Raw genomic sequence first — 21,378 nt, 5'->3', positions numbered from 1 at the left:
AAATTTTGTGATGTCTAAAAACAATCAGGAAATTGTAGGAAATTGTAGGTCAACTCTCAAATATATAGTTGGCCTTATTTCTTAGTTATTCGGGAATATTATATTGTATTTGATATCAGGTGAAACACTAAGAGAATTTGTAAACTCAGTTTATAAACATTTTGTGATACCGCACGCTAACGCTGACCTTCAATTTGAAGTGTATCGAGCTAAAAAATACAACTTCTACCTTTAAAGTCGTTTTCTAATAAGTCTATCTAAAAACATTTGTTCTGAAAAACATGTTCCAGAGAAAATTCTAGGAATCTAACGTTACTCGAACATCAAAGACGTTACCGTTCGTCTAATTTCTGCAGCATTGGGTTTAGTTTTCTGGGTTGTGGATTGGGTAACCGCACTGTAATTGCACTTTCACCAAAAACAATGTAAATTTATGTGTTTCAGGAAATTTGGATTAAGAAAGGAGTTGCGAGGATGTAGGTAGATTAGATTTTGGTTTGACATGTCACTTGATGTAAGTACGCGTGTCCAATCAACATTGGTCCATTCTGAAACGATTTATGGGTGCTTCATCACGAATTATTCGAACAACATCTTCCCTTCGGATATGAATGTGTACTTGTAAGCCGACGTTCCTGGGATGCCATCACATACTCATTCATATATTCTTCAAAATAAAGAGTGTCTTGTCCTCCTACTCCTATAATTCTTCACTGCTTCTTCATTTCATCTGTTTCCTCATCCCGCAACAAATCTCTGTAAGCATCAAATAGTCAACGAGTACTTGTTGTAGAACCGGCATCATCCTTCGGTGCGCTGCTAGGCCTTCAATATAATTGCGCACACAAACACACACACATACTCCCCCACACAAGTCACTCTCATTCTCTCATTCCCTCGACATCCAAGAGTTTTTTCATCGCACCTCAATGACGGCTGGAAGCAGAAGCCAATGAGTGAGTGAGGCAAGAAAAAGAAGATGAAGCAGAAGAAGAAGAAGCGGGGGAGAAGGTGGTGGTGGCCAAAAACGGAGGGACGCTCGGACTTAATTTTCAAACAACCTGGCGGCGAAGAAAACGACATTTTCCAGATTGCACGACCCATTCACAATTGTTCTAATTTTGCGTCATGTATTTATCGTCCCGTCGTTGGATTGCGTCTACAATCCGTAGAGAAACCAATTATGAAACAAACACAAATAAGCGTCATCAAGGATAATTTTTGTGTCTGGTCTAGCTTCGATGGTCTGTAAAGTTCCTGGATGGCATCAGAACACAATTATTATTATTTCACAGGAAAACTTATTTGGAAAAAGAAAATCACTTTCTCCTATTATTACCCAATAAAAACAAACTTCAGCATGAAATGACGTAAAACAAAACAACACCGCATAATGTTGAAATTATGAGCCGGCTATATTTGTTACGAGTTTTTTCCTGTCTTGGGAGCTTTGCCCATTGTCGAGGCTATATGAAATATGATGCTGGCAATATTCAAAAAAAAAGTCTGTTGACTTGTGAGTCACGAGCTACTGGGATAAGTCTATTAGAATTCTGTTTTTGGGCCTAATTGTTCACGGCTGAAGTTCGCTGTTCCTTTTTTCGATGTTGGTGAAGTATATGTATCTTAAAGTTTTTTCATTGTTTTTTTCTATAGTTCAGTTTTTTACCTCGAAATTGTTCAGTCTATTTTTTTTCATGTTTTGACTTAAAAAATTTCAGGCTCATTTATGTATCAGTTTCGTATCTTCAAAAAGAATTATTAATTTTTTGAGAGGATAACTTTTTTGTGTAGACTAAAATTCAATATTAGGTATTAAAAATCATAATCATTACCCAGTCCTATAAAAGCCTATAAAAGCAATATAAAACATATAAAGTCTATAAAAATTTGTTAAAAATTTATACCTTTATGAATGAAACTTTTTTACTTCAGTACAACGTTTTGTTTTAGAGGTAATATGTTAAAGGCATAACTTATCTATGAAGAAAACACAATATGCATTAAAATGACTTCGACCCCATGTTAATAAACCTGACGTTTGAAATTTCAGAAAAATAAACAAATGTAAGCAATGGTAATTATTCATTCGGCACGAAAATAAAATTTGTAATAATTTGGTGTTTTTTCATTCCAAAAAAACTCTTTTTGCAATTCTTGTTCGATAAGTTTTCCATTTCCTTTCAAACCAAAAAATTAGAGGTTTCAGAAACAACTGTTCCCATTCCAAAACTTGTGTGATGTTTGCTGTGTGTTTCACAAAAGAAATTTTTCCTAGATCACTTTTGGAGCAATTCAATTTTCCCGCACTTTGAAAACCTTCTGATTAACTTTTCTTTGATCTGACCGTGTGAATTTATTTTCAGCAGAAAAATTAGCATTTTTTGTTTATTGATTTTATTGTGAAGGGTTTTTTTTGTGAAAACATACATGTTGCTCATAGTTAGTTGTTCGTAAAAACTTTTCTTCGAAATCTGTATGTGTGTGCATTGTAATTTCAACACTTACAAATGTAATTCTCTTTTTTTTTTTAATGTTATGTTCTTAAATATTATTACTTTAGATTTTGTTTTTTTTTTTTTAAATTATATTTGAACAAAGTTTTAGAACTACTATTTTACATTTGGCTTCCCATTCTTTCGTAACCGTCGTTTTCAAGACACTAAAATTTGAACAAGTGTTTCTGTAAACTTTGAACTTTTTTCTTGGTCGTGAACGTTTCCCAGGTACATGACATTGCCTCTCCGTTAGCGTTTTCTCCCATTTTTCATGTCACCTTTCTTGTCAAAGTGACACCCACATGTTTTCTCGCTACCTCCCGCATTTTGAATTCATCCAGGAACTAGCCCCTTGTCTTGTTAGTACAAAGATTCATTGCACACACACATACACAGTCCAGTGATTTGAATTAATTCAGGATCTCGCATCTCAATAGAGTTTGTGGTTTTTGAATTAATAACATAAGTTTCTTTGTTTCGAAAACTACAATGCTTCCGGAAAAGTGTGAAGCGCTAATATAGCATGTGGACAATAAACTACAAATTCGGAGACTGCTGTGCCAGACATCGTCATTTTGATTTGAAGAATTAGTTTCACCTGCTTTCTCTCCTGACCTTGGCTATGTTAGTCTGAGATTTTCAGCTTGTATAAAATTATCTTCAAAAAACTTCTGCATTTTACCCAGCGGTAATACATTGACAAACTTCCATGTCTTAAAAAAGGGCTTTGGGACAATTTAATTGTAAAGACTCAAAATGTTCACAATTTAACAATATTTGTAATGGTACTCGCCACCCATTTTCAATATTTTAACGCGTTTAATTTTTAGGAGAAATCTTAATTAAAGAAAACAAGTTTGTATTCTAACTGCTGCAACATAAAGAATTGGCAAAATTTTTGATTTAACAGATACAGAATGCAGAAAAAAAAGGATAAAAATGTGCACTTTTTCTTCACTTGCTCTTTGTATTTGATGTTTTTGTCTTAATTAGATGCTACTTTATTTTTGGAAACCAAGAATGGAGAGACATTTTTCACGATAAAAAACAAATGATGGTGTTGGTGAGAAGCCACTAGGCGGAGAAGAAAGAGAATAAGAATAATAGTAGAAACCGATTCCTCACGACTCGCTAGTTGTGGTCCGTCAAGACAGAAAATGACTTCATTTGTTTCGCCGTCCTTCTCTTTTTCTTTGTTTTTGCAAACTCGAATAAAATTAGCGAGTTCGGTGCGTCGAACTTCATTCTTTAGATTCAACACTTTTTTCTCAATCTGTCTCTCAACTTTCATCGTTATTCTGTTTGTAGCTTAGATTCGTTCTTTAGTTTGCTCTCTATCTTTCTCTCTTATTTAAAATTTTCTTGGTCTTGAAGCACGGTAGAAAATGTAGCCCATCTCTTGCGTAGTCAAATGGATTTGAAAAACTTGCGCACCTCATCAACTTCTTCACCGCAAACTCCGACTCCAATTCCATTTTTTCCTTGTTTCATCTCTTTTTGCCATTTCATTTTCTAAGAAATATTGTGCAGAACGACAGGAAATTTGAAATTTTTTGTTCGTTGTCTTCCGTACCGCCCCTTAGAATTTGATCATATTGCTTACGTGGTTTTGTTCTTTTTGTATTTTAGAGTTTTAATTTATCTCTTATCCTCTCCAAGACCCTGGCTTAACAATAAAATTATACAGTTCAGTTGCAACGAGTTTTCGCGAATTTACTCAATTAAAAAAATCGTTCGTATAATACAATGTTCACATTGGTGAATCTACACTTTTTTGTAGTTAATTACTGTTTTTTTTAATCAACTTTAAGTTTCTTTTAGTTTTGATTTTATATTTCCGAATGAATGTGTGCCCTGTCAGATTTTAGGTTTTGAATACAATTTTTGGGTGAAGTCAGAGTTTTCTATCAAAACTTCAATATTTTGTTTCGTATTTTAACCCATTTTCGAAGAATTGTATGCATTTAAAATTGAATATGATTCATCGTTCAGGTAGATTGGTCTATGCTTGTCACTGCAATTTACGAGATCCAAAATCATAAAAAAAACAAACAAACTAGTGAGCGGGCGGGCGGTAAATCTGTCTGCAAGGTCCGCCTTGTAATGAAAATAGAAACAAAAAACACAAGCAACAGAAGAAAAAACTAGAAGCAGTGGAAAAAAGTGGTCCATGTTGCTCTTCGTTTCTCTCTCCCAGCCATGTCGTTCATTCACTACACCGTGAGAGAAAGAAGAAAGAAAAAGAGTAGCCGTGCCCCACCTGAAGTCTTCCAACATTCTGAATGCTAATGGCTTCAATTAGTGCATCGATTCACCGTTAACTTCTTTGTTATATGCACTCTCACTGCATCGGGTCCCGCGGCCAAATCTTAGAGACGAAATGCTCAATAGGCAAATACTGACGAGTTCTTTTTGGTGGGACATGCGTGGTTACTCGTATGGAGGTAGTAGACAAGCAAAATACCTGGCGACGGAAGTGAAATTATCTTTCTACCCGGGTAGCTTCCGGTCAGTCACAATTTGTTTTTCTTCCTCTTCTGCATTGTTATTCTATTTTTATTTTAAATTTGATTTGCATTACTTAGAAACACTTTTTACAAATTCTTCATGCCATCTAAATCAACTGGGTTTATTCTAAATGGCTTTTGGTTGGGCAAAGCAAGTTCTTAAAAATATAGTTCGGGTCTTTTGGTTTTGCTATAGATTAAAACAAAAAATTGAGTTTTTCACTTTGCTTAACAATTTACATATTTTATTCTGAGATGAGATTTAAAAGTCAATTGCAGACTCTGTTTTTAAGTTTTATTCAAGTTTGCAAAATTCAGTTGAATAGAGAAATCTATTGTAGGCTCCACATTTTTTCATATGTACTTAAGATTTAATATCTTAGAAAATGTATTCAGAATATCAAGAACAATCTCGAAATAACCGAAGAACCCACTATAAAACGATGTAGTCCATTACACGTAATTGACAGTGACGAATTTCTGAATAAAATTTTTGTGCTCCTTTTCATGCACGTTTGCTGCCAGAATACTAAAGTTGTTGAGTAGATGCAGATATTTTTGGTAGATTGTGGTTCTTATATCCTAGGCAAGATTTTTGTATTTTAGACTCGAGTATAATTCGAATTTTTAAATGTGCATATGTTTATAACACCGTTGTGCTCAGTGAGCAGCTGTATTCCATAGAAATACTCTTAGTTTCTGACGAGCACTGCGAAACGTTTTCGATATGTTTATCCGTTAATACTTGAAGATCATGTCTACTTTTCCCCGATTTACACCTCCCACCTCGTCCTCATTCCAGTTTTTCTATTTTTATTTTTACATCATCTTTTGACCTTAAGAACCAAGTATTCATATTCAATTTACATATTCAGATATGTTTCTTATTGCAAAAATTGTTCGTGGTCGGCGACTTCTGCACGAGCTTGAGAAGCAGGAGAAGGATGAGCACTTGGCAGCCGATGCAGCTGCACAATCGAATGCACAGGTCTGTTGGGATCTTCGGGATTCTATTCAGTTTTTTTTAATGCAAAAAAAATGTCTTAAAAACCGTCTTTATTAGAGTTCCTCTCAAAATTAACGCTTTGAAACTATTTGGAACTACTTATGTATATAAATGCATAACATCAGTCTATAACTAATTAAACCAAAGAATTAGTAGTAAGGCGTTCAGTAACCAAGTAAAAAAACCTAAAAGAACATTTCTATCAATTTCCCTACCAATTGAAAATTCAGAAACCCATGAAAAACTAATAAGAACCATGATTTTTTTAAAGGCAAACTGGAGAGGAAGCGAGTCTAGCCCAACAGGAGATGACCGCGGGGGAGAATCTTCACAGTTCAGGCCGAAACGAAGGTATTACTAGATTGTTGATTTTTGAAGTTTTTTTTGTTGAAAATTTACTTCCTTGATTAAAAGTTTCGTGCAATATCAGCATGACCATTTCTTAAAACCCATTAAATATTGTCTTTACATCGCCTGTCGCCCACAACTAATTCGTCAATCTGGCACCTCGTTATCTTTTTTTCTGTTGCGAGAAACACATATGGCATAGGGAATCACAAGCATGACATTATTTTATGATCATGAAAAAATACCGTAGTTATTTCACATTTTCATAATGCGAAGCGTGAGTTCTAGCCGGACCGTTCGAAAGAAAACTGGTGGAGGATCGGTCGACTCAAACATGGAAGACGGCAAGCAAGCAAGAAAAAGCAGCAGTATGCCAAGTATCTATGATTTACAACAACAAGGTAATTTTAGTTTGAAACATTTTTTTTTTATTTCCAATTATTGCGAACTTCTATTCCAGCAGCACCACCGACGCCTGCCTTGAAACACTACATCTACGACACTCGCTTGAGCAAAATACAGAAGCGTGCAATCAGATTCACCTGGCACCGACTACAGACTAGAAACGGAGGAAAAAGAGTGGAAAATGTTTTTGAAGAAGTAAGCTTCGTTGTGAGATGAGTTTCATAGTAAAAATAAAACTACAGGTTTTTGACAAGCTCGTGAAAAATCTGCCAAACATAAGAGATATGTTCTCGACGAGGATGTTTCTATGTGCAATGTCACGTGGAACTACTTCCACATTACGGGATCACTCAAAAAACTGTGTGAAAATGATTGACTCTGTCATAAAGAATTTTGATGTGGAAAAGTCGAAGAGAACGGACACTAGCTCTGAAAACGACCCGAGAGTAATTGGTATGCAGCATATGTTTAGAAGGGTTTTTTTTTGCTAAATATACTCATTTGTAGGACGTGCACATAGCATCTTGAAGCCATATGGTCTTGCTGGAAACTACTGGGAAAAGTTTGGAGAAGTGATGATTGATGTGGTACTGGCGCAAGAGGCAGTGCGAGATCTTCCGGGAGCTGGACAGGCTTGGGTAATTTTTACCGCTTGCTTGGTGGATCAGATGAGAGCTGGATTTGATGAGAACAGAAAAACTGACCATGAAGCTCAAATGAAAAAAAACACGGTTTTGCACCACGCTACGCAGCAGCTATTGGAAGACGTTAGTTCGAATGTTTCAAAAAGTTTTAGAGATGTTTAGTTTAAGAATGTGGCATCCACCTCAGCAACAACTGCATCGTCTGGAAATGGTGAGTGTTCGAGCTCCAACCAACCATCCACGAGCTCCAATCAACCGTTGGCATGCCCATTTGCAAGAATGTCTCTGACGCCTGTGAGTTCTAATAGGATTTTTGCATTCCTAGTTGATAAATGTTCTTATCCAACGTTTTGCAACTGTACACATTTCAGAAGGACGCTCGTGTGATCGAAAGTCTCTCCGGTAGCGGCGGCAGCGGCAGCAGCGGTAACGGAGACATCAGTGACCTCTCGGGAACAATCTATTTGTAATCTCATTCCACGATTTCTCGCAACACATCCCTTATATTCTACATTCCTTTTTCGCATGTACTCATCTCTTCTCGTTTGGAATCTTTTCTTATCTCCGATAATTGGGTTATTGTGTCGATAAAGACTGACCTATTTAACAGATACACTCCACCTTCATCCACCTTTCCGTTTTCTACAATCCATGTTCTTTTCAATTCAATTCATTTATCACACCCTGTTCTTTTTTTTAATTTATATTTTTTGTCAAAACTCGAAATATTTTTTCTACCGCTCTGTGAAAACAAAACAAGATTCATTCTGAATGAAACAATTTTTAAGAATATTCTTACATTTTGTTCCAGATAAATGGAGAAGCCCAGTTCGGGGGCCAACCACGTGGCAAAAGCCACCGTGTCACTCAGCATTGCCAGTGTGCTCATTCTTGGAGCAGTCTTGACAATGCTCAGCATTCAGTTGGACGAGGCTCACGAACGTCTTCAAAATAGAATGGGCTCCTTCAAGGTTGGTGGTGCGTATGCGTGAACGTATGCGTGAACACTAATGCGTGAAAACTAGATGTGCAAGCAAAATAAGTAGAAGATGTAGAAAATGTATGAAAAAAAAAACAAAAATCAGAGAATAAAACTTGGAGATCTAGTAGAGAAGTAATGAAAACAAAAAACAACCATAGTTTATTCCAGTTCGTTGCTCGCAACATTTGGCATGACATTGTTTTGGTGAAGAGCAATGGAAGAATCAAAAGACAATATGGGGGATACGGAAGTGATAGTGCTCAATCCGACAACCAACAATGCACATCTTGTGTTCAACTACGATGCCCACCAGGGCCAATTGGACCACCAGGAGTTAGTGGAGAACCTGGAATGGATGGAGCTAATGGGCGACCAGGAAAGCCTGGACTTGATGGGCTTGATGTACCACTCGATCCAGAACCAGCATTCCCATGCGTAATTTGTCCGGCTGGCCCACCAGGAACTCGAGGACCACAGGGAGAAGTTGGACGTCCAGGACAGACTGGTGAATCAGGACATCCAGGTCTTCCAGGAAGACCAGGAAAGCCCGGACGCGTTGGAGATGCTGGACCACAAGGTGAACCAGGAGAGCAAGGAGAGCCGGGAATCAAAGGACCACCAGGAGATGATTCGATTGGAGGAACTGGCATTAAGGGGCCACCAGGTCCACCAGGACCAAGAGGACCAAAAGGACCACCAGGTTCGAATGGATTGCCATCTCAGAACAGTGGGCCACCAGGACCGATTGGAGAAATGGGACCACCAGGACCACCAGGACCAAGGGGAGAGCCAGGACCACCGGGGCCATTCGGGCCACCAGGAGATTCCGGAGAACCAGGAGGACATTGCCCATCATCTTGCGGAGTTCAGGAGATTGTTGCCCCGTCCGTTTCCGAGTTGGATACCAATGATGAGCCCGAGAAGCCAGCACGTGGTGGTTATTCTGGTGGTGGTTATGGAAAGAAATAAATCCCTTTCTCTCTTTTTTTTTGAAATGATTTATTGATGATTGGTAGTCACCGAAAAACCAATATCAATGTTAAAGCAACTATCGTAGTATAATTCAAGCCCCGTTTAATTTTGTTTTGCCATTTCAATCATTCCACTCACGTCGTTACAGATTTATTAATGTGCTTGCTTGTGTAATAAATCATTTCTTCGAAAACTAATTTTGAGTATCTGACAAGAAATAAAGCATACATGTCTCAGACTCGGTACAACCCATACGCATAGACACATGAAGCAAAAGCCAAAAGGTATTGAATAGGAAATTCAAGGGTTAACGGCCACGGTCGTAAACTCGAAGACATAAAACAAGGAGAAGAAGGCGACTGGAAAGGCAGCTGGCTGTCAGGGCAGACAACATCCACATGACTCTCGCGCACATACCACAGAGGATAAAGATAGGAGATCCCTGAGAATATCGTTCTGACTACTGTAATGACCTGCAGCAACGAGGGGTGTTAAGTAAAATGAGCTTAATTATATGTTTCGACCATTAGTGGGTTCTACCCATGAAAATAGCTTATGATATGGGTTATGACTTCTGTGGAGTTCTTTTACACTATAAAGAAAACAACATTATATAACACAAAATTAAACCATTCTGATACATTTTCAATGACAAGATGTGATGCTTTCTTGTCTTTTGACGCGTCCCGCGTGTATAATTCAGTTTCCTGACAAGTCATAAGTTGTAAATATTTTATGATTGTTCACCATGTATTCCATTTCCAGAAGCTAGGAAAAAACACAACTCAAGACTGTTTGTTTCCATTCTTATCTTGAAAAAATAACGTTGGTATGAAATTTGGGACATCGTAAAAAATGGTATAATTTTAAAAAAACGGTCTTTTAAATGCTAATATAGTGTACGTGAGAAAATAACTTTCTGAAGTATCTACTCAACGTGTTATTTTCCAAAAAAATTGCATTAAGTTAAAGCTGATTAATATTTAGTTTTTTTTAATTTGGTTTACATGTTTACAAAAGTCAAGAGCCAAAAAATCCAAATTGTAAAGAAAGTCTTTTCTGCAAAACTGTATACATCAATGTCTGAGATGCAGATATAAAATAGTATAAACAAAAATGGAGTAACGTCAGTAAGTGATATTATTGAAGCTGGAAAACTGAGGTAACTTTACTTTTCGAGAAATCTTAGGCACTTCCGAACGCCTGAAATGTTGGAATATAAATATTTTAAACATCATTAGAACAAAAGTTTGAAAGAAAGCTTTTTGATCGATCATTTTCAAAAAAAGTCGGAAAGTGAGTTTCCCCCGTTTTTTGATTAGAAATAAAATATACTTACATTTTTTGAAAAGTGTTATCATGATATGCAGTCATTTTGGCGCAAAGGAAATCTTTAATCATTTCCTCCACATTTTTACATTTTTAAGTAAAAATTAAAATTGGGAATTTTTAAATCATTTGATGAAAACTGTATCGCAAAATATTTTTTGACTTTTTACACTAAGAAATTTTTATATTTGTAACTGTTAAACTGTTCATGCTAGCTGATGCCGATTGAAAACAAACTGATTCAACACATTGGGTGCCGGGCACGGTCAATCGGTTTACAAAATATTTTACAATGCGGAAATCAAATGCTCACATCTTTATGCTAAATGGTTCAGTCATGAACCATGAAGAAAAAGAATGAATCAGAAAAAACTTAAGTTTTACAACAAGACCAACAGTTTTCCCTCACTTTCCTGTCTCCTCACGAATTGATTCTCCTTCCGGCTGCCCAGTCACTCTCCATAACTTAATTGATACATTTTAGCACCAATTTTATGACGAGCAGAATTTGTTGCGAACATGTTGTCAGCTGCCCTTCTAAAATACATCCATGCCTCCCCTCCCCTCAACCATTACCGATCATTGTCCGTATACGCGCACCATATTGGCGCGTTGATGGACGAAGGCAGAGAGCAGCAGCACGACGACGTCATTATATCAAGACTGGTGGCAGCTTTTCGGGACGAGAGCCGAGACCCAGCTATTACCTAATTTTGAAGCGCTTCTATCCTGGCCTGCAAGCCGGATAATGGATGTGCTCTCGCACGTTGTCTTGTCTGCTTTTGAGAGCAGCATTGGTTTATATTACTTTTAATTAACTATTTCGTAAACTTCTGATCTTTTGTTAAGCAGACAAATTATCAATGTTTTCTTAGGTTGGCTTAAAGCTTGGGATAGGCACCATACATTTCCAAAAAAGAAGTACTAAAGCAGTCTGCAGATCGTGAACCTATAATAATTTAGTCTAGACAAATACAAGCAATATACTATCACATATTATTGTAATGATAGAAGTAGTGAAAAAGAAACTCACACAGAAATTGCTATAAAAATGATCAACCGGAACATTACCAACTTACATTGTTTCATGTTTATTTTTGTTATTTATTAAGTAAAATAATTTATAAGAACTTTTTCTAGTAGTCTTGTACCACAATTGTTGAACATTGAAAGCTCAAAGTTGTTGCTTTGTCGGAACATTTTCAGTCGGAACAAGTGCCAAATATGTGTGCTTTTGATATTCCAATAGTTTAACAAATTTGAATAGAATCCAAAACTCAAGATATGAGTTGCCACATAAGAGCAGTAAAGATTTAAGCTTAATAGAAACAATACTAATACGGTAATACGTATATTTGACGATAATTTTTGAATAGACATTTTGAAGCTATTTTTGTATTTTTAAAACTTCCATGAAATTCAATCATCGGGTTACTTTACTAAATAGTTTATATTTTACTTATTCATAGTTTCGACTGTTTTGTATTTTAAGATCAATGTTTACTACTGTTAGGCTCCTCAAGTTGAATTTCTGTTAATTCTATTGTTTCCAAGATGATATTTCATTCTGAAACTCTACTCCTGAAAATTCAACAATTGTTTTCATTTAAAATGAGCAACTGTAATTTTCTATTCATTAAAGTATTTTTTTTACCATTTAAAAGGAACCCATTCATGAAAAGTTCAATAGTTTCTAATAATGCAATAATCCACAAAAACATGTTCATGCCGCAATTTAATTTTTTCTTGACCTAACTGATCATTTCATTTTCTCATTTCATTTCAAAAAGCACGCAATATTAATGAAACTAGGACACCCTCTCTTAATTGCTTTTGACATCAATTAAGTTGAAATGTTTCTTTCTTTTTTCAAATTTTGCACTTTTTCAATCATTTTGAAAGTAGAATATAAACAAAGTTTTTTGGAAAGATGCTATTGCTCCGAAAATCACGAGGAACGAGCGGATTTGAGAGGATTTCTGAATTTATCGATGATAAAAACAATCTTCTTATTTTCGCGGCCGTTTCTGTAAAACATTTGCTTAGATGTGATAAGTCATTTGAGCAACATTCAATTAGTGAACTTTAGGTTTGAATCCATTGTTTCGGGAGATGTATCGTATCCCAGAGCTAAGAAATGCACAAGAGAGCATGGCTTCTTACCCGCTCATTGGCGTGAGACAAGAAATGGGCGGGACTTTATTTTCGGGACATTCATGGCTCGTGGAGCATAACATACACGTAGTCTCAAGAACCGACTAACGACATTTTTTCTTAACTTTCCATACGAGTTTGATCATGAGTCTGAAACATTTGACTAGGCTTTTTATAAAAGTTCATTAGCTATTCAAGCTAGCGTGCGGTTTTTTTTTCATGAATACTTTTTTTTTCTGAAATTAGACTTTTAGCTAATCAAATTTTTTCTTTCTTTTTCTTTTTTGTTTTCATATAATAAACAAAAATAAAGAGAAAATAAATTACATTATATCTTTGGTTTCGCTTAAATATTCACCTCAACTAAATCGTCAGAATCGTCTATCCCGAATTCGACTCGCTATGTTTATTTTCAGAGGCCTTTTTCAACAAACATGCTGGGACACAACATTTTGACTCTTGGCGAGTGCGATGAGCTGGACAATCATATCGTGATGTGCAGCACCGGGCTTCTTTCTCCGCAGGAAGACTTTAGTAATGGTAGGTTTGGAAACATATTCTTCGGATATACTCGATTAAAATAAATAGGTATTTTTTGTATCTGTACCCCGAAATGTTTTCAATTTTTCCAAAAATTAAAAATGTTTTCTTTTTGTATTTTAGACGCAGGAGCAATCATGGTTATTTACGTGTTGACATCATAGAATTTTATACACTGAAAACATATTGGGTAACAGCTAATAAACAAGTACCATATATTGCTCGTATTTATCAAAATGCATAGTGTGAAGAATTGATTTTTTCAGAGAATGCCAGCTGTTGAGCTGCAAATTTGTTTTTTTAATCACAAACCCCTTAAAACCGGGACAAGGGACTTTTTAGTAAACATCTAGAAAATTAGTTCAACACCATTTCGTGAAAACATTTCATACTTCAGAATCATAAGCAAAAACGTATTCCCCATATTCTTAAGTCATACGACAAAAAGAAAAGAAAAAAGTCCATCCTTGTCATTTCGCTTCCTGTCCTTTTGAACATTACCGACAACTACACCATTTTTCTCTCATACTTCATATTACAATAACAGTAGCCAACGGCAGTGGCCTTTGTCGCTTATCACTTTCTTCTCCTCGCGTTTTTTTAGTTGACCATCCTTTTGCCTATTGTGACTCAATATTACACACTGGAAACGTTTTTCGAAACCTATCACACCTTTTCGCGCGTTCTCGGATACCTCGTTTCGGGCCTCGTGTTCGTATTTTCTGTGTCTCTGAGCAACAAAAATAGCATAATATTTTTGCTAATACTGGACCATCATTCTTCTGGAAATTTGATATTTTAATGGTTGGTCACACCTCCGCGCATCATCCGTACCTTTAGCAGTTTATGGGGAGGACGCACACCTGCAAGCTTCTGGCGATGAGCATTGAATTACCGTTAGGTTCGTTATATCCCTCCTCCTGTTTTCTCTCTTGTTCCTCCAACCTGTTTAGCCACAAATTAAGTAAAAACAGTAGGAGTCAACAATATTATGACAGAATATATAAGGTTTAGTGTGTAGCAAGGGAAAATGGACAAGACAAGGAGAATGTCAAGCATAAAGCATGTGTCAAGAATATGTGTCAAGAATGGGTATCTAGCCGACACGCCGCTATATGAAACAAGTTGAATTATTTATTACAGTTAATGCAGGCCATCCGAATAACGAAGAAGCCATTTGTTCGCTTTGTGACAAGAAAATAAGAGATCGGTTCGTTTCAAAGGTCAACGGAAGGTGGGTTCACTGTTCTTCTCTAGTATTTTTTTCTCGACAAAGTTTCATTCTTTTCAGATGTTATCATTCATCATGCCTCCGATGTTCTACGTGTAAAGACGAGCTTGGTGCGACATGTTTCCTGCGCGAAGATTCTATGTATTGCCGGGCACACTTTTACAAGTAAGATGGTAGTTTTAGCTTTTTTTGGTATCACAGAAATGCGTAGTGCGGCTTTTTAGCTTTCTTACTCACATATTTTGAAATAGAACGGAGAAGTGTATGATAACAAAACATTGTCTTTGAAAGCTTATGTTTTTTTTTTTTTTAATATTTGGTGCGAAAACATTTTCAACCAGAAGAATAGAATTTAAATTCAACTTGGAAACTAGGGGATAGCTTTTTGGTAAATCTTAGAATAAAAAATTAGAGAACGATTTCAAACATTCAATGATAATAATAAAAATTTAAAAGGTTTTTTTGAGTAAACGTTCAATTTTCTTTTATAATATAATATCACAGCTCTCTGACTTCAGATTAAAATTTTTCTTTAAAAATAGATGACTACAAAAAATATGGTTGCAGAGTATCACTCTAATAAAAAAAAAGTTAATCTGAAAATTATTCAGTGCGTTACCGTAAACTTGCTCCAATAAGGTTGATAATTTTATTTATTACGGTCTTAAATTTCTTAAAAATAGGAAAGCATTCCGTGAAAAAAAAACTTTTGAATTTTTCCGGAAAGTTCTCAAAACGTTTTTGATCGAGTTTAATGAAAAAGTTTCAGATTCAGTAGTATTCAAAATATTTTTATAATACTCAACCTTGAAATCATCAGAAGTCATATCAGAAGTCATAGAAGAATTGTTTTTAAGAGTGAACAAAAACATCGAAAAACTTTCAAATAACATGGGTTTTCTTTTTTGGAAATCTATATGTGAACCGAAATATTTACTTGTCATTTATGTCATTTATAAAAAACAAAAGAAAATTAGAATACATCTGTCAAAATAGTTATAGTTGTAGAATTTATTATTCGATTGAATAAAATCTTAATACATATAATTTTGTACATTGAAGCAAATGAGTTTGTTCATGAAATTACTCGTACTAATAGTTTTCGTTTCTACCAAACCCACCCATAACGTTATTTTTTCAAGTGCAATGTTTCAATTTTTGCATTGTAAGTTTTGATAGCTGAACTGCATTCGTCTTCTTTTTTTTCATTTACAAAACTCATAACTTCAGAAAATTCGGTACCAAATGCTCCTCCTGCAATGAAGGCATCGTCCCGGACCATGTTGTTCGAAAAGCATCGAATCATGTCTACCATGTTGAATGTTTTCAGTGTTTTATTTGCAAACGGTAAACTTTAAACTTATTGCTCTGAAACTTGCATATTTTTTCAGATCTCTTGAAACCGGAGAAGAGTTTTATTTGATTGCCGACGATGCGCGACTCGTGTGTAAAGACGATTATGAGCAGGCTAGAGATAAACGTAAGTGATCAGTCCTCCATAAAGAGCTACTCGATTTTTCTCAATAGTCTCGCTTCCAGACTGCAATGAACTAGAAGGCGATGGTAGTAACAAGAGACCACGGACTACGATTTCCGCCAAGAGTCTAGAAACCTTGAAGCAGGTGAGCTCTTTCCACTGTTTTTATCATTGATGAGGTGAAGTCATAAAATAAAGCAAATCATTTTTGTAAAGCAAGACAGCGCCGTAGATTGACAAGAGCCACATAAAACCGCAACACTCTGGCGCCATTTGTAATAGAATTGAGTGCAATCCGCTTGTCAGATTCTTTAGTGAGTGAGCATTTCACAACAGAAACAATTTACTGTAATATTAGTGTTACCAATTATAAATTCGTATTCCTTAAAACATTACAATATAAAATATAATATTACTATACAATCGAAACATCCGGAATTGTCTGTTTAGCAATTTCAGGTGCGATCCATACTTTTATTATAAGTGTTGCAAGTGATAATTAAGATAACTTGTTTTAAACAAAAGTTCTCAACAATTTGAGCAGAGTTATTAGACCATTACGTGTACAAAGCCAATAGAACTTACTAGACTACTTTTTAATTCGTCGTTCTGAGTGCACGACTAATAGGAAATCTGCTCTACACTTCAATATAACTATAGATGTATTATTTCAAATGTTTAGATTTATTATTTCAGGCATACCAAACTAGCAGTAAACCAGCTCGACATGTCAGAGAACAACTCGCTTCAGAAACTGGACTTGACATGAGAGTTGTTCAGGTAGCACTTGCCTTATCAAGCGGCTTCGCTAATGTTTTATTTTTTATCAGGTTTGGTTTCAAAATCGTCGAGCCAAAGAGAAACGGTTGAAGAAGGACGCTGGTCGCCGGTGGAAGTCCTCAAATCGTGCAGAAAGCGACAGCAACTCTCCTATCGAGAGTATCAACGGGCAGAGCCCTAATTACTGTGAGAAATTTGAAGCTTATCGCTAAGCTTTTCATTCTTGTTTTGCAGTATACCTGGATCACCCAATGGACGATGGGAACGAGAGCAATTACCTTTTTCACTCCAGAGAGCAGACACCTGATAAATGTAAGGGAATATGAATATAAACTGAAAAAGTTTAACATTTTCAGACTACCGAAACGAAACCCCATCTACCGATCCACCTCCAATGCACATGACAACTCCGAGTGTTCTAACAACCAACTTCTCAACCCCATTATCTTTATCGACTAATGTTTACAACCTTCCTCCTCCTGAATCTCAGTTAATCCCACACATGACTCCACAGTACATTTGAACTGGAGAAAAACAAAAACTCTAGTTTTCGATTACATTTTAATTTGATACTTGATACAACGTTCCGGTTTGGAGTAACGAATGGTATAATATGTAGAATATAGAAATGGTTTTTGAATTAATGTAGCCACAATTGTGAGGAATATCTTACAAAATCTTTATTAGTGGTCTTGAATCTTTGATGATGTTTTGATATTTGAGCAGAAACTGTTTCCTGGAATCATATAACTTTACAAGTACTCTACCTCACAAAATAGACGACCCCCTACTCACCAAACAGCCATGAGACATGCTTGAAACATTTTCTCTCTTGCCAAAAACCTTATCTATTCCCTGTTTTCGTATATCTCTTTATTTCTCTTTTCGTTTCATCACAGCTGTTTGCCCATGCACCGCAGTTTTCAACATTTCACCACTTTCTGAATAAATAGGTCCCTTGCCCGTTTTGCTTCTTCCAATACCCCCTCGCTCGCTCGTTTCATACATCTCATAGTCAATATTCGTGTGAGGCCCCCACTCCTCTCCTTCTAAACACTTGTTACGTATCCCTCGACACCTTGACCATTCATTCTTCATCAATGGTGGATGTGTAACACTTATTTCGAAATGTATGATTGATGGTGTTCTTCATACTTTTCTCTCACCCCACGCCACCCCCCCCCCCCCCCCCTTCCCTCCCATCAGTGTTTAATATCCGATCATCGAATTGCCAAATCATTTTGCCATATACCTTTTAATAAATCATGACAGGAATTGTATAAATTTGCCACCAATGAATGCACATCTCGAACCAATAAAACCCATCAATCAATTTGATATGGAATTATGAAAATTTAAAATAAAATCTCTCTCTCTCTCTCTCTCTCTCTCTCTCTCTCTCTCTTTTAAATCGTGTATGTATAATGATCACATGCAGTTAATTTTCGTTCAACAATCGAAAAATTGGGCGATACCCATTTTTCCAAAAATCCCGAAATACGGCACACGATCTTAAAATTTACGTGTCAAAGGAGCTGAATATTATAGTATTTTTAAAATTTCTGAGTATTGGTAATAGACACTGTTTTCTGGGAAATGTGGTTCAAAACCATTGGTTAAAACAATGTGAAAGTCATAAACCTGGTACATTTCACTGAATGAATAATCTTAAAAATTAAAAATTAATTTAAGGTTTAATGTTTCAAAACGTACATCAACGTTTATTCAATAAAAATCAATACAAAAACAAATTTTGGCATCATCAGGATTGAGGGTTTCAGTTTATATATATTACTAAAAAAAACGGTAAAACAAAATGACAGAACATAAAAATGAGAGTTTTTCGAACAATTTTCAAACTTGATCACTTGAAAATTTGAGCAAATCATGACGAATCAACATATGGAAGATCACCGACCACTAACTTGACTGGATCTAGTGACCTCTGGAATTAAACATTTCTATTGACAACTGATACAAGAAATCATTCAAAACAAAAATCGAATGAAACAAAAAATGGGGATAATATCAAAAAGCTGGAATGGTTCTCTCGGCCGGGGAAGAAGAGTTAGAAGGGTCAAAGACTTATCACAAGGCAACGGAGGGGTAGTACAAAAGACGAAGCTGACAAAAATTGACTGACGAGGGAGAATGCTTCAGAAATAGTTCTCCGAGTCAATTATTACCTTTGGTACACTGGCGGTTGTAGCTCCCCGATGTGACATATCGTTGCTCAATGACGTTTTCTTCTCATTTTCCGGTGACATCTCCGTTGACTCATTCGTGTATGGCTGATAAATTAAGTTGGTCAAGATAGTCATTAAGAGAAACGAAATCGTACCTTGTAATTGACAGAACCGTTTCCTTTGAACTCCGGACTGCTGTTCCTGCATTCCAGTTGTTTCTTCTCTTCAATGGATGGACTGGAAAATATTGGTTATTTTTAACTTAGTTTGGTTAGATGAACACAGTTACGGCAAAAAAACTATAGCGGCCGACATCTCATGTGCTCACTTTTGACAGTGAACGCTAATTTGATCCATGATGTCATTCATTCAGAATTTTATATGTAAATACATATAAAACAATATTTTTTCCTAACTTTGAAAGACACTGGTCGTTTGTTGAATTAATTTTATGATTATATTTCAAGTGAAAGAATCTCTCACATTTCAAGTCAAAGAAATAGTAAATAAATAAATAAAATTGAATAAAATAAAAAATGATTCCGAAATTTAAAAAATCAAATTCATAGCAAATATTTTAACGTCCCACGGGACAAGTTGCTTTCTCTCAAATATCATTCCGTTACCTTAGTCGTTTTTAGTTTAAAAAATGTGGAATATTCCTATTAAAACTAAGATACAAAACAATTACTGAATCATGAAATTGTGAATTTGATATAACAAACCAGTTGATATATAAAACTTGCAACTCATGCAATAAACACGAATAAATTGTTTGTGTTCGAGCAATACTTGGTCACCTTTTTTTAATGTGGCAATTTATCAGCTAACTGTATTTTCAACTTTAGCCGTTTTGCAATTTTGCTCAAAAGCTTACAATTCATCATTTATCATTTTTATCAGTACCTGTATGTGTGTTTTGGTCGGTCCCATGGTTCTGGAGCATACTGCGAAGAGTAATAGTATCTCGGGGCAGCTGGTGGATATCCTTCTTCTATCTGAAACATATAAATTTTTCATTACGACCTATCTCGCCGTGATTTTTTTGCAGTAGGCACCTGTCGTTGTATCGAGCGGCGCTTTCGCCTTGAACTTTTGTTGTGCACAATCTTTAAAATCATAAAGCAAATCAGTCCAAAGACAGAAATAGCTAAAACAGCAATTGTCAGGTTACGAAGATCCATTATATAATCTGTCATTCTGTGCATGTCATCTGCGACCTAAATTGGGAATCAATTTTTAGTTGTCTTCTAGATACTGTTCATTAAAAATTACCTGAATCATTTTTGGGATTCCTTTGAAGATCATGTTCATATCAGGGTATTGGTGGTGATCCATCATGTCTCCAGGACTATGATTCATGCTCTGGCCGCTGCCCATTACTGAAATTTGATACTACTAATAGAAAAAAGAGAAAGGTATGTAAAAAATGTAGCACTGTAAGAGATATGAAGATGATATGACAGATAAAGAAAAAAGCAATAAGAAAAAAGAGTGGAACAAAGATTATGGTTGGTACACGCCAAAGTTTTGAGCATCAAGTGTGAAGTGAGAGGTTAGGCCATTTATCAATGTTCCGCGAGTCGGGACCGAAATGTTGGTTGATCTACGTTTTCTAAAGTAATGTTTATTTTCACTTATTTAGATGCAAGATCTGCAATCGAAATATGATTCTCACAAATGATAGAAGTCATGTGAATCAACAAAACGGTTCAGTCTACATTGCATTTTCACGTGGAAAAACAAAACTAGTGAATTCCTACTTCCATTTTCTCCACCTTAAATACCAGAAATAGTTATTTTAAAAAAATTAACGATTAACGAAAATAAATTTTCAAAACATGCTAGATGTTACTACAAAATGTTGAAATTTCAACCGTTTCACAAATAAATTCGGCTAGAATTGCAGGAACGCTGAATTTCACATTGACTTTGGTAAGTTGCAATATGCTCAAAAAAGATGGGCGAACCCGCCTAATAGGTCCTCGTTTCTCGTTTTAGAGCCAATTGGGCTCTTCAAGAAAAATCTGTGAGTTTGCTTTGGTCGTTCTCGTGAACCTCGAGGGAGTTGCTGGTCGGGAATATGTGCATTTATTCGAAGTTATGAGTTGAATGGGCACTACTTTTCTGGACGCAGGGACAAATGTTCCCTGTTTTTGGAAAATTGGCAAAAATCTGGGTGGTTCTAAACACTTCACGAGAAGCTTATTAAATCTCTGTAGTCTAAAATCAAGTTGTCTTCATAAAATCATCTACTACCGGCGTATAAAATAAAAAGCCAAATGAAGCCGGTGGATCTAATATCCTCTCTACATATTT

The 21,378-nt window shown here is 35.9% G+C and overlaps 4 protein-coding genes and 8 non-coding genes across 13 annotated transcripts; 6 read left to right on the top strand and 6 right to left on the bottom strand.

The window, feature by feature from the left end:
• Positions 1-719: 719 nt before the first annotated feature.
• Positions 720-1,151, top strand: F46C8.19. The gene has a single exon (NR_071522.1). It is a non-coding gene; the product is annotated as an Unclassified non-coding RNA F46C8.19 (non-coding RNA).
• On the bottom strand, positions 877-1,019 carry F46C8.21. The gene has a single exon (NR_071523.1). It is a non-coding gene; the product is annotated as an Unclassified non-coding RNA F46C8.21 (non-coding RNA).
• A 2,125-nt stretch (positions 1,152-3,276) lies between the features above and the next one.
• On the top strand, positions 3,277-3,486 carry F46C8.14. The gene has a single exon (NR_071521.1). It is a non-coding gene; the product is annotated as an Unclassified non-coding RNA F46C8.14 (non-coding RNA).
• A 2,392-nt stretch (positions 3,487-5,878) lies between these two features.
• On the top strand, positions 5,879-8,203 carry glb-16 (GLOBIN domain-containing protein). Of its 2 annotated transcripts, NM_076874.8 has the most exons (8): positions 5,879-5,993; positions 6,283-6,362; positions 6,648-6,760; positions 6,820-6,959; positions 7,007-7,217; positions 7,272-7,531; positions 7,577-7,702; positions 7,780-8,203. In NM_076874.8, the coding sequence occupies exons 1-8, from the start codon at positions 5,883-5,885 to the stop codon at positions 7,876-7,878; spliced, it is 1,140 nt and encodes a 379-aa protein (NP_509275.2). In that variant the 5' UTR covers positions 5,879-5,882; the 3' UTR covers positions 7,879-8,203. The 2 variants fall into 2 exon arrangements, 1 of the variants encoding a protein (NP_509275.2); NR_132546.1 differs by having other exon boundaries at positions 5,883-5,993; positions 6,283-6,760; positions 7,780-7,878.
• Positions 8,204-8,219: 16 nt separating this feature from the next.
• On the top strand, positions 8,220-9,545 carry dpy-7 (Cuticle collagen dpy-7). The gene is made up of 2 exons (NM_076873.7): positions 8,220-8,379; positions 8,559-9,545. The coding sequence occupies exons 1-2, from the start codon at positions 8,224-8,226 to the stop codon at positions 9,357-9,359; spliced, it is 957 nt and encodes a 318-aa protein (NP_509274.1). The 5' UTR covers positions 8,220-8,223; the 3' UTR covers positions 9,360-9,545.
• Positions 9,546-11,254: 1,709 nt separating this feature from the next.
• Positions 11,255-11,457, bottom strand: F46C8.15. The gene has a single exon (NR_071520.1). It is a non-coding gene; the product is annotated as an Unclassified non-coding RNA F46C8.15 (non-coding RNA).
• Positions 11,458-13,279: 1,822 nt separating this feature from the next.
• ceh-14 (LIM/homeobox protein ceh-14) lies at positions 13,280-18,243 on the top strand (the record flags this gene model as incomplete). Its single annotated transcript, NM_076872.4, has 10 exons — positions 13,280-13,385; positions 14,529-14,619; positions 14,677-14,781; positions 15,847-15,963; positions 16,008-16,096; positions 16,156-16,238; positions 16,790-16,873; positions 16,924-17,059; positions 17,108-17,185; positions 17,230-18,243. 10 exons carry the CDS (start codon positions 13,280-13,282, stop codon positions 17,394-17,396), a joined length of 1,056 nt encoding a protein of 351 aa, NP_509273.1. The 3' UTR covers positions 17,397-18,243.
• Positions 14,151-14,299, bottom strand: F46C8.10. The gene has a single exon (NR_071519.1). It is a non-coding gene; the product is annotated as an Unclassified non-coding RNA F46C8.10 (non-coding RNA).
• A 335-nt stretch (positions 18,244-18,578) lies between the features above and the next one.
• F46C8.3 (US6) lies at positions 18,579-20,441 on the bottom strand. Its single transcript, NM_076871.2, has 6 exons — positions 20,335-20,441; positions 20,118-20,279; positions 19,966-20,057; positions 19,215-19,296; positions 19,060-19,164; positions 18,579-18,818 (listed from the first exon to the last, which is right to left on the bottom strand). The coding sequence occupies exons 1-6, from the start codon at positions 20,437-20,439 to the stop codon at positions 18,759-18,761; spliced, it is 606 nt and encodes a 201-aa protein (NP_509272.1). The 5' UTR covers positions 20,440-20,441; the 3' UTR covers positions 18,579-18,758.
• Positions 20,442-20,730: 289 nt separating this feature from the next.
• Positions 20,731-20,874, bottom strand: F46C8.9. The gene has a single exon (NR_071518.1). It is a non-coding gene; the product is annotated as an Unclassified non-coding RNA F46C8.9 (non-coding RNA).
• A 112-nt stretch (positions 20,875-20,986) lies between these two features.
• Positions 20,987-21,125, top strand: F46C8.18. Its single transcript, NR_071517.1, has one exon. It is a non-coding gene; the product is annotated as an Unclassified non-coding RNA F46C8.18 (non-coding RNA).
• On the bottom strand, positions 21,019-21,157 carry F46C8.17. Its single transcript, NR_071516.1, has one exon. It is a non-coding gene; the product is annotated as an Unclassified non-coding RNA F46C8.17 (non-coding RNA).
• Between the last annotated feature and the right edge of the window lie 221 nt (positions 21,158-21,378).

The sequence above is a fragment of the Caenorhabditis elegans genome, chromosome X (assembly GCF_000002985.6).
Source record: "Caenorhabditis elegans chromosome X".
NCBI lineage: Eukaryota > Metazoa > Nematoda > Chromadorea > Rhabditida > Rhabditidae > Caenorhabditis > Caenorhabditis elegans.
This window is presented reverse-complemented; position numbering and strand designations above follow the sequence as displayed.